Below are 11,268 nucleotides of genomic sequence, written 5' to 3' on the forward strand. Positions count from 1 at the left end.
GCAAATCATCTTGTATGCTTTTCTGTGTTTAAAAAAAGAAAACAGTCCCAGAGCTAAAGGAAGAAGGGCAGGTCAGACTCAACTCCATGACCCAGGAGTTAGGTCTGTGTGGCATTGGACAAGTCCCTTCACCTCTCTGAGCCCCTAATTTTGCCACTCTAGGAAAGGGAAGAGTAACCCCATTCCCAAAATTAAGGAAGTAACAGTTGTTCAGATGCGTGTGCAAAGAAAAAAATTTGTGCAGAAGGTCAATTGGTGGGGTGCTTGTGCTCTCTCTCTGTCAAATAAATCTTTAAAAACAAACAAACACGGGGACGGCGTCCGTAGGCATTCAGAATGGTCCAGCATTTGACCTACCGTCGTAGGCTGTCCTATAATACAGCCTCTAACAAAACTAGGCTGTCCGGAACCCCTGGTAATAGAATCGTTTACCTTTATACCAAGAAGGTTGGGAAAGCACCAAAATCTGCATGTGGCGTGTGCCCAGGCCGACTTCGAGGAGTTTGTGCTGTGAGACCTAAAGTCCTTATGAGGTTGTCCAAAACGAAAAAACACGTCAGCAGGGCCTATGGTGGTTCCATGTGTGCTAACTGTGTTCGTGACAGGATTAAGCATGCTTTTCTTATCGAGGAGCAGAAAATCGTTGTGAAAGTGTTGAAGGCCCAAGCACAGAGTCAGAAAGCTAAATAAAAAAATGAAGCTTTTTTGAGTAAGAAAAAAAATCAGAAGGCTTGAAAAAAAAATAAATAAAAACAAACAAACAGGGCGCCTGGATGGCTCAGTCGTTAAGCGTCTGCCTTCGGCTCCGGTCATGATCCCAGGGTCCTGGAATCGAGTCCCACATCGGGCTCCCTGCTCCTTGGGAGCCTGCTTCTCCCTCTGCCTCTCTCTCTCTGTCTCTCATGAATAAATAAATAAAATCTTTAAAAACAAACAAACAAACAAACAAACAGGGGCGCCTGGGTGGCTCAGTTGGTTAGGCAGCTGCCTTCGGCTCAGGTCATGATCCTGGAGTCCCGGGATCGAGTCCCGCATCGGGCTCCCTGCTCAGCAGGGAGTCTGCTTCTCCCTCTGACCCTCCCCCCTCTCATGTGCACGCTCTCTCTCTCTCTCTCTCATTCTCTCTGTCTCAAATAAATAAATAAATAATCTTTAATAAAAATAAAAACAAACAAACAAGGCTCCTGGGTGGCCCAGTCATTAAGCGTCTGTCTTCGGCTCAGGTCATGGTCCTGGGGTCCTGGGATTGAGCCCGGCATCGGGCTCCCTACTTGGCGGGAAGCCTGCTTTAAAAAAAGAAAAAGCCTCCCTCTCCCGCACCCCCTGCTTGTGTTCCCTCTCGCTGTCTCTGTCTCTGTCAAATAAATAAATAAAATCTTTAAAAATAAATAAATAAATAATAAAAACAAACAAAAACGAAAAAAGGAAATTAAAAAACCCGATTTTAGGAAATTAAAAAAAATAATCTGGTTACCTATTTCCCCAAATAATCAAATACTGTACTACCATTTTAATCATGTGGCTTCAAATCTTTTTTGTTTTCCTTTTCGACAAGAGTGCTAAAACATTACAGCTTCAGGTGAAAGCCTTGGTTTACTCCTGCACCCCACTGCTCTTCAGCCTCCACATTGGGGAGTTTGGTGGTTTCCATAAACGCCTCAGGTTTGGGGTTTCCACACATCACATGCGTGTTTTTATACGAGTGTGCTTACTAAAATCGTACACAATATTATTCCTGTGTTTTTAAAAATGTCATATACATCCTCATGTATGTCCACATCTTTCTGCAACTTGATTTTTCCACTTCACCTTATGTTTTCAAGATGCATCCATTTCGAGTTCATTCCCTTTACCTGCTGTAGAGTTTTCCACTGTATAAAGAGACCACATTTCATTTGTTTGTTGTCAGAGAGAGGTATTTGCTAAGGTAAGCAAACCGTTTTTCCAAACAAATCAGTCTGTATGAATTTCCTGGGGCAAATAGTGAAGTTACTTACTGGTTTCCAGTCCTATCTTTCCAGGCAAGAATTTCCTGGATCAGATAGTAGAGTCATGTTAACATCGGGGGCCTGGGGGGCTCCCTACTCAGGCCCGGTAGTTGAGTAACATTGAGGACGGTTGTCTAGGTTCTTATGTTTATCCAGTCCCCTATTGATGGGCATTTAGGTTATCGCCAGTATTTTGCTATCATACCCAATCCTGCAATGACACTTTGTGAGACTTCTCTGGGGTCCCCACACAGAAGTGCAATTGCTGGGTAGCAAGATGTGTGCATCTGCAATTTTCCTAGAGCCCTGTGTTCTTTCCGGTCCACCTCCCTGACTCCCAGAAGAGGAAAACCTCCCTCCTCAGCCACCAGAACAGACGGCAGGAACTGCCAGGGCTTTGCCCACACCGGCTGCCTGCCCACCCGCCCGCCTTCCCTTGTTCTAGCAGATTAACAGTGACCTGTGACCCTGACAGGCTGGCCACACTCCCGGCCAATTTCAGCCTGTCGAAAGGAGTCCCCGGGGGTGGTTAGGGCTTGGGGATGTGTTGGCCAGATGGGCCTGGGAGGTCTTGGGTTGGCTTATCCCAGGAGGCAGAGCAGGTGGGCAGCCCCCAGCGCCCCCACCCCCGTTTCCCCATCATGCATCACTGGGCTGGAGCTGGAGCCAGATGGTGGGGATGGGGCGGCCTTGCAGCTTCTGGCCTGACAAAGGATCCTCTGTACTGCTCCCCCACCCTGACTGGCGTGACTGGCCTAGTCTGACTGCCAATCACTCTCAGCCCTGGCCTGCCTTGCCCTGGGCAGCCTTTCTGCCTAGAAGGTCCCTTCCCCCATCCCATTTATGGAGGAAGTTTCCCAAGCAATGTTCCTGGAGAGCCTTGGACTTGGAAACCCACTCATCATTCACCTGAGAGTGGGCAGGTATGACCAAGGCAGTGTTTGCCTGGCGGTTATGACAGGTCCCAGATCCAAATGCACTAATAAGATTGAGTGCAATGGGCCAGGTGGGGATTGTGGCAAATGGGTACCTGACACTCAGTGAGCCCTCATCAATGGTCCCTGCGATTATTGTAACGGGGGAACTGAAGCCTAGAGAGGAGGGCTCTGGCCAGAGTCTCAAGGTTAGAAGAATAGACTTGAGAGCCAGGACCACCTGAATTAGTTCCAGATCTGCTACTGAGAGTGAGTTCTTGGGATCGCCTAAGCTCTCATTCATTGCTCATCTGAAATGGAGCTAATTAAATCTTTATCACAGAAGACAGTCCTGAGGGAGAAGTAAGATAATGCCTGGAAAGCATTACTCATATGTACATGGAGCTAGCCCCCAGTACATGTGAGCTACATCTCATTATTATCCTGGGAACCAGAGGGAGGGTGCAGGCGCTGCTAGAGACAAGAAAGCCTCAGAGGGAGGAGAGGACCATCCTAGGGCATCAGTAGTAGTTGACTGGTTCAGGCCTGGGATCGACCCTGAGGACTTTCCAAGTTACAATGTGTAAACTTCTTCTTGACCAGGACTCTGTTTCCTTATCTGTAAAATGGGTTAAATGACAGCAGTTACCTCATAGGAGGCTGTAAGGATTAAGTCATTTTTTTTTTAAGATTTTATTTTGCTTATTTATTTGACACAGAGAGAGAACACAAGCAGGGCGAGAGGCAGAGGCAGAGGGAGAAGCAGGCTTCCTGCTGAACAAGGAGATTGATGTGGGGCTCAATCCCAGGACCCTGGGATCATGACCTGAGGCGAAGGCAGAGGCTCAATCAACTGAGCCACCCAGACGCCCCCCATTTTTTTTTTTCAGAACGTAGGAGTTTATTGAATACACCACAAGGGAGTGACAGGCAGGACAGCAGAGAGGCTGTCTGCCAGGATTAAGTCAGTTTTCACCTGGAGAGCTTATGGACCATAGTCAATCAGTGTTAGTTATTACTGGGAGGCAAGGAGTCATTTCTTTTTTTTTTTTTTTAAAGATTTTATTTGAGAGAGAGAGAATGAGAGATAGAGAGCACGAGAGGGAAGAGGGTCAGAGGGAGAAGCAGACTCCCTGCTGAGCAGGGAACCCCATGTGGGACTCGATCCCTGGACTCCAGGATCATGACCTGAGCCGAAGGCAGTCGCTTAACCAACTGAGCCACCCAGGTGCCCAAGGAGTCATTTCTGACTCCCTTCACTCAGGCTAGGGTTTGGAGGGTCTGCAAGTCAGATCTGTCTTGGGGGCATATCGGAGGGGAGGAAGGGGGAAAGGCTGCCCTGGGGGGCTAGGGGCCCTGGGTACCCTTCTGGGTGCTACCTCTGTTTTGCTGGGTGACTCGAGGCCTCTGGAGAGTGGATGATCTGACCTCCACTGTATCCCAGGAGTCTGGTTGCTGGATTCTCTGAGCTGCACAGGGGCATGAGGGAGGGAAGGGGGATGGTAGAGGAGGCTATCGGGGCCTAGCCCACAGAGTTGCAGCCAGGCCAGCCTTCATGTGGGGCTGCCTCCTTGAGTCCCTCCGCACACACTGGGTCCAGGCATGTTCCAACTGGCTCCTTGATGCCAAGTGAAGTCTATTAATATCAAAGTAATAAGGTAATTACTGTGATTTGGAAAAATTGCTAGTGAGTGCTTTTGAGGGAATTTCAGAGCAGAGAGTAGGGTGAGTGAAACATTTGTGAGAAAGGATGAAGGATTGTTCTGGATGCAGCATGAGGGTGGTAGGCTCTGGGCTCCCTCCACACTCCACAGCTTGAGACTCCTCCTGCAGTTACTAAGTAGAGGGGAGCACCCAATTCTGCTCTTGTGGGGGCAGGAGGTTGGGGGGTCCTTGTGTGTTGGGGGGAGCTTGGGAAAGGAACAGAGAGGGGGGAGTGTGGGATTTTTAGGCCCTAAAATTACCCTCACAGATAGCCTGTAACCTCTGACTCCGTGAGTGAGTGGCCTCCTGCCCCAAAGTCACCCCAGTTCCCAGCCCCTGCCTGGAGAAGGGTTAGATGGAAGACTCCTGAGTCAGAGAAGAGCTGGGAAGAGCTTAGAAGCAGAGGGTGTCAGTGTGTGACTCTTGGACCACAGCATCGTCACTACCTGGGAACTTGCAGACGCGCTGAATGGCAAGCTCTGGGATGGGGCCCGGTAACGTGTGTTTGAACACGCCCAGAGTACATGTGTAGGATAATAGGCAGGGCCAGGCCTGGGAAATGGGGCACAAATCCTGCTTTGAGAGGTTTTTAGGAGGTTGACACCTTAGGAACAGTTGACAGGGTGGACATGGAAGATAGCATGGTAACAGTAGTCATAGAAATAAGCAGAAGAAGCAAATCTATGCTGTGTACTCATTCAGTGGGACATTGTGCTAAGCACTTTCTCGCTATGACTTTCATTTCACCTCATGAGAACCCTCACAGGTAGGGACGACTGTGGACCCAATAGTTTGGATAGGAAACTGGAGAACAGAAAGGCTAGATCTTCAGAGCCAATCTTCAGATACTGGGGTTTTGCTTCCTCTCTGATAACAGCCTGCTTTGGTATATCTGAGGGGGTGGTTAGTGACCTGAGTGAGCAATAAAGACTGCTCAGGGGAGAAATAACTTTAAGGGAGGCTAGCCCTGTTTTGATTTTAAATTTACCGAGTACTTACTATGTGCATTTGCTTGTGCATTGTCACTTTAATTTTTTTTTTTTTGTCACCTTTAAATGTCATTCTGGAGGCACCTGGCTGGCTCAATCAGAAGAGCATGCAACTCAGGGTGCCTGGGTGGCTCAGTCGTTAAGCATCTGCCTTCAGCTCAGGTCATGATCCTGGGGTCCTGGGATCGAGCCCCGCATCAGGCTCCCTGCTTGGCGGGAAGCCTGCTTCTCCATCTCCCACTCCCCCGGCTTGTGTTCCCTCTCTCACTGTCTCTCTCTCTGTCAAATAAATAAATAAAATCTTAAAAAAAAAAAAAGAGCGTGCAATTCTTGATCTCTGGGTTGTGAGTTCAAGCCTCACATGGGACATAGAGATTACTTAAATAAATAAGACTTAAAAAAGAAAAGTCACTTGGATCCTCTAGGTACTTCAACTGTCCGCATTTTACAGATGATGCAATTGAGACTCAGAAAACAGGGTCGGGGCGCCTGGGTGGCTCAGATGGTTAAGCGTCTGCCTTTGGCTCAGGTCATGATCCCATGGTCCTGGGATTGAGTCCCGCATCGGGGTCCCTGCTAGGCGGGGAGCCTGCTTCTCCCTCTGCCTCTGTCTCTCTCTCTCTCTCTCTCTCTCTGACTCTCATGAATAAATAAATAAAACATTTTAATAAAAAAAAAGAAAACAGGGTCAGGAGGTGCCTGGGTGGCTCAGTCAGTTAAGTGTCAGCCTTTGGCTCAGAGCATGATCACAGGGTCCCCTGCTCAGCAGGGAGCCTGCTTCTCCCTCTTCCTGCCACTCCCCCTGCTTGTGCTCTCTCTCTATCTCTCTGTCAAATAAATAAAGGGACGCCTGGGTGGCTCAGTTGGTTAAGCGACTGCCTTCGGCTCGGGTCATGGTCCTGGAGTCCTGGGATCAAGTCCCACATCGGGCTCCCTGATCGGCGGGGAGTCTGCTTCTCCCTCTGGCCCTCTTCCCTCTCGTGCTTTCTATCTCTCATTCTCTCTCTCTCTCAAATAAATAAATAAAATCTTAAAAAATAATAAAGAAAGAAAGAAAAAAGAAAACAGGGTCAGCTTCTCAAGGTCACATAGTGAGTGGCACAAGAAAAATTTCAAGCAAGGCAACAGGAGTTTGGAATCCTGGCTCTTAATCCAGATAGGCAGACCCTAGGTTTGGTGGGGACCCGCCCTTACACAGAGCTGCTTTCCTGGTTCTGTCCGTTTGGGATGCCCACCCTGTGTCCCCAAGCACCCAGGATAGGTGCAGACACAGTGAATGTCTGTTAAGTGACAATTAATAACATTTGTCTAAATAGAACCATCTGTGGAAGCCAGAAGAAGGAATTAAAATGGAAGGAGCCTCTTCCATACAGGGCCATTTAATTCTCTTAGAGCCCTTCAGCCTTTTATATTATCTCCATTTCACAGATGAAGAAAGGAGGACTCACAGAAGAAGTGATGTGTTTGAGGTCACACGGCGTTGGTGGAAGAGCCAGGGTGTGAGGCCAAGTCTGCCTGACCCCCCAAAACTGGTTTTTTTCCATTGGCTGGGTCCGTGATAAGGTGGTAGGGATGCAGAGATGGGATGGGCTTAAAAAAGGGTGGCTGGTATAATAATGGTAACAATTATTATTATTATCACCATCTGTGAAATGGATGTATCATCCTTAGGCAGGGAAGGGAGGAAAGTGCCTCACCCATTCTAGACTCCCCTCTTCCTTCTGGCAGGGCTGGATGGCCAGCCTGCTTAGGACCCTGCAGCTCTGGCTCTCTGCTGCCCTCTGCTGGCAGCAGTCAGAGGTGGCGATAGGCTGTGGAAGCCATATGCCCCCCCAGCGTCATAAACTGATCTCCAGCTCATGAACGGTGTCTTTTTTTTTTTTTAAGATTTTATTTATTTATTCATGAGAGACAGAGAGAGAGAGAGAGGGAGAAGCAGGCTCCCAAGGAGCAGGGAGCCCGATGCGGGATTCGATCTCAGGACCCTGGGATCATGACCTGAGCCGAAGGCAGACGCTTAACCATCTGAGCCACCCAGGCACCCATTAACGGTGTCTTTTGCCAGTGACCAATACTGGGCTGGGGCGGAGACAGGGCTAGTGAGGCTCTCTAGGACCTCTGGTTCCTCTTTTGTGAAACGTTGGATTTGAGACTAAAAGCTCTTAGACCATGACTCTGAATTAGTCTCTGCCAAGGCTGACACCTTCCTGGCTCCTCATTCTCTCTAGCAAGAAAGCCAAACCCATTGCCCTGCCTCCTGTCCCCTTACTTTTAGCCTCTGAAACCTTCTTGCTTCTTACCTGAGCATTATCAAAACCCAGTGTGAACCGGTAGCATCCCCCCACAAGGTTTATTTTCTTGCCCAGGAGTTAGAATCAGAGCCCCAGGATGACTGGTTGAAAGAGAAAAACCCTCTCTTAATCTCCCCCCACACCTCAACAAAACACACCCAAGAGCAAATGTCCTGCTTCCTGAGATGGTTGTTTAACCTTTCTCTCTCCTCTTTGGCCTGATTTCTACCCCGGGGCTCAGCCCTTGGTTCATTTTTCTTCTTTCTCTGCACTCTTCCTAGGTTATCTTCGGTGGTCACACACTTTCAACATCTCCCAACTGCTGTTAACTCTCCCGAACCTTCTGCACCCAAGCCTTTGGCAAGTCTTATCCATCTTCCCTCCCCAGACCTGCTAATTATATTTACTCCTCTCCATCCCTGCTGCAGCCACTCCCTAGTCCCAGTTGCCACCATCTGCCATATGGACAACTTCAACAGCCACTGTGCAGATTGTATTTTCCAGAGATGGCCATAACAGTCGCTCCCGTTCCATATGCTCTTCTGGGATCCTCTCGATCTTCCATCAAGAGGTGGAGTAACATTCTCCTCCTTTTGAATATGGGGGGACTTTTGTGACTGTCTCGACCCACAGAGCCCAATAGAAATAATGTTATGTGACTTCCCAGCCTAGATCATTAAGAACACCATGACCTTCCACCTTGCTTTCCTGGGGCATTTGATCTTGCACTCCAACCACCATGCTGTGGGGAAGCCCAGCAGCTCATGGACAGGAACAGAAGTCCCCAGTCCCCCACCTCACCTGGGCTCCCAGCCAGGAATCCATACCAATTTGCTAGGCAAATGAATGAGCTATCTTGAAAATAGATCTTCGATCCTCCAGTCAAGCCACTGCATTTGATACTTTGTGGGACAGAGATGAGCTGTCCCCACTGAGCTCTGCCCCGACCGCAGATAGTGAGTATACAATTGACTGTCACTGTTTTAAGCCTCTGAGTGCGGTTGTTTTTTTACGCAGTAATATATAAACTGAATACACTTTTTAAGGGTCCCCCTGCTTCCAATCCAAACCCCCTCACATTGTCCATATTCTGTTTGGTGGCCAGAGGGATCTTTTAAAAACATAAATCAATTAACAATTTAGAGGATTAGATACTCTGAACAACTCTCTTGCCCCCCCCCCCAAAAAAAATCCACAAGTACTGGATAAAAATCTAAAAATACGTTACTGAGCTGCTAAGAGTGAAATGGATATGGCAAAACCTATTTTGATACACAAGTATTTCTGCAACATCTGAATCATACAACTTATAATATGGAAATAAAGGAAATTATCAGTTCGTTAAGGCTTGCCACATGTGAGGGGCGCCTGGATGGCTCAGTCATTAAGTGTCTGCCTTTGGTTCAGGTCATGATCCCAGTGGGCTCCCTGCTTGGCGGGGGGGGGCTTCTTCTCCTTCTCTAGCTCCCCCTGCTTGTGTTCCCTCTCTCTCTGTGTCTCTCTCTGTCAAGTAAATATATAAAATCTTAAAAAAAAAAAAGGCTTGCCACATGTGAATCTCAAACATGACTGGACAGGAGTAGCTATCCATTCTAGATCTTCTCTCTCATATTTGGGGACATGAGTCAAGTATGACAGTGGTTCTGAAAATTGTAAATGTTTCTTTCATTGGAATAAGACTGGAATCAGATAAGTACATTGTTGTTTTGAGATATAATTTACATACCATAAAGTTTACTCATTATCTTATTTTATTTTAATTTTTATTTATTTATTTATTTATTTTTATTTATTAGCGAGAGAGAGAATGAGAGACAGAGAGCATGAGCGGGAGGAGGGTCAGAGGGAGAAGCAGACTCCCCGCTGAGCAGGGAGCCCAATGAGGGACTCGATCCCGGGACTCCAGGATCATGACCTGAGCCGAAGGCAGTTGCTTAACCAACTGAGCCACCCAGGCACCCTATTTTATTTTATTTTTAAAGATTTTATTTATTTATTTGAGAGAGAGAATGAGAGAGAGAGAGAGTACATGAGAGGGGGGAAGGTCAGACGGAGAAGCAGACTTCCCCGCTGAGCAGGGAGCCCGATGCGGGACTTGATCCTGGGACTCCAGGATCATGACCTGAGCCGAAGGCAGTCACTTAACCAACTGAGCCACCCAGGCGCTCTTATTTTATTTTATTTTTTAAAGATTTTGTTTATTTGAGAGAGCACATGAGCCAGGTGGTGGGTGGGGAGAGGCAGAGGGAGAGGGAGAAGCAGACTCCCCATTGAGCAGGGACCTTAATACAGGGTGAGATCCCAGAACCCTGGGATCATGACCTGAGCTCAAGGCAGACGTTTAATGACTGAGCCACCCAGGCGCCCCAAAGTTTACTCATTTAAAGTGCACAGTGGTTTTAATATATTTACAGAGTTGTGTGACCACCACCATAATCTAGTCAGATTTTCATTTTATATTTTCTTATTTATTTATTCATATTTTAAAATTTATTTATGAGAGAGAACGAAAGCGAGAGAGAATGATCGTAGGTGGTGGGGGAGAGGCAGAGAGAGAGGGAAAAGCAGACTTCCCACTGAGCAGGAAGCCTGATGTGTGGCTTGATCCCAGGACCCCAAGATCATGACCTAAGCCGAACGCAGACACTTAACCAACGGAGCCACCCAGGCAACCTTATTTCTTTTTAAAATATTTAATTTATTTATTTGACAGAGAGAGACACAGCGAGAGAGGGAACACAAACAGGGGGAGTGAGAGGGGGAGAAGCAGGCTTCCCGCCGAGCAGGGAGCTGGACACGTGGCTCAATCCCAGGACCCCGGGATCATGACCTGAGCTGAAGGCAGACACTTAACCATCTGAGCCACCCAGGTGCCCCTGAAGGCAGACACTTAACGACTGAGCCACCCAGGTGCCCTAAAAGATTTTATTTTTAAGTAATCTTTACACCCAACGTGGGGCTTCGCACACTCCACTGACCGGTGCCCCTCATTTTATATTTTCATCACCCCTAAAAGAAACCCTTTACCCCTTGGCAGTCTTTCTTTTTTTTTTTTTTAAAGGAAATCTTTTTTTTTTTTTAATATTTAATTTATTTATTTGACAGAGAGAGAGAGAGCGAGAGCAGGAACACAAGCAGGGAGAGTGGGAGAAGGAGAAGCAGGCTTCCCGCTGAGCGGGGAGCCCGATGCAGGGCTTGATGTGGGGCTTGATGTGGGGCTTGATCCCAGGACCCTGGGATCATGACCTGAGCCAAAGGCAGACGCTTAATGACTGAGCCACCCAGGCGCCCCGCTTGGCAATCTTTCTATCTTCCTCCTGCTGTAGCCATAGGCAACTACTGATCTATCTTCTGTCTCTATAGATTGGCTTATTCCATAAAT

At 47.8% G+C, this 11,268-nt stretch overlaps 1 protein-coding gene across 1 annotated transcript; it reads left to right on the forward strand.

Moving 5' to 3' along the window:
- Nucleotides 1-316: 316 nt before the first annotated feature.
- Nucleotides 317-728, forward strand: LOC112827899 (large ribosomal subunit protein eL34-like). The gene has a single exon (XM_073880280.1). It carries the CDS (start codon nucleotides 337-339, stop codon nucleotides 688-690), a length of 354 nt encoding a protein of 117 aa, XP_073736381.1. The 5' UTR covers nucleotides 317-336; the 3' UTR covers nucleotides 691-728.
- Nucleotides 729-11,268: the final 10,540 nt, after the last annotated feature.

Source organism: Callorhinus ursinus, unplaced genomic scaffold (assembly GCF_003265705.2).
Source record: "Callorhinus ursinus isolate GAN/ISIS: 27379988/994484 unplaced genomic scaffold, GSC_fseal_2.0 scaffold38, whole genome shotgun sequence".
Classification (NCBI taxonomy): Eukaryota; Metazoa; Chordata; class Mammalia; order Carnivora; family Otariidae; genus Callorhinus; species Callorhinus ursinus.

Bases quoted from the DNA above. Each gene is read 5' to 3' on its own strand.
- LOC112827899 (XM_073880280.1), top strand. From the start codon at position 337: ATGGTCCAGCATTTGACCTACCGTCGTAGGCTGTCCTATAATACAGCC.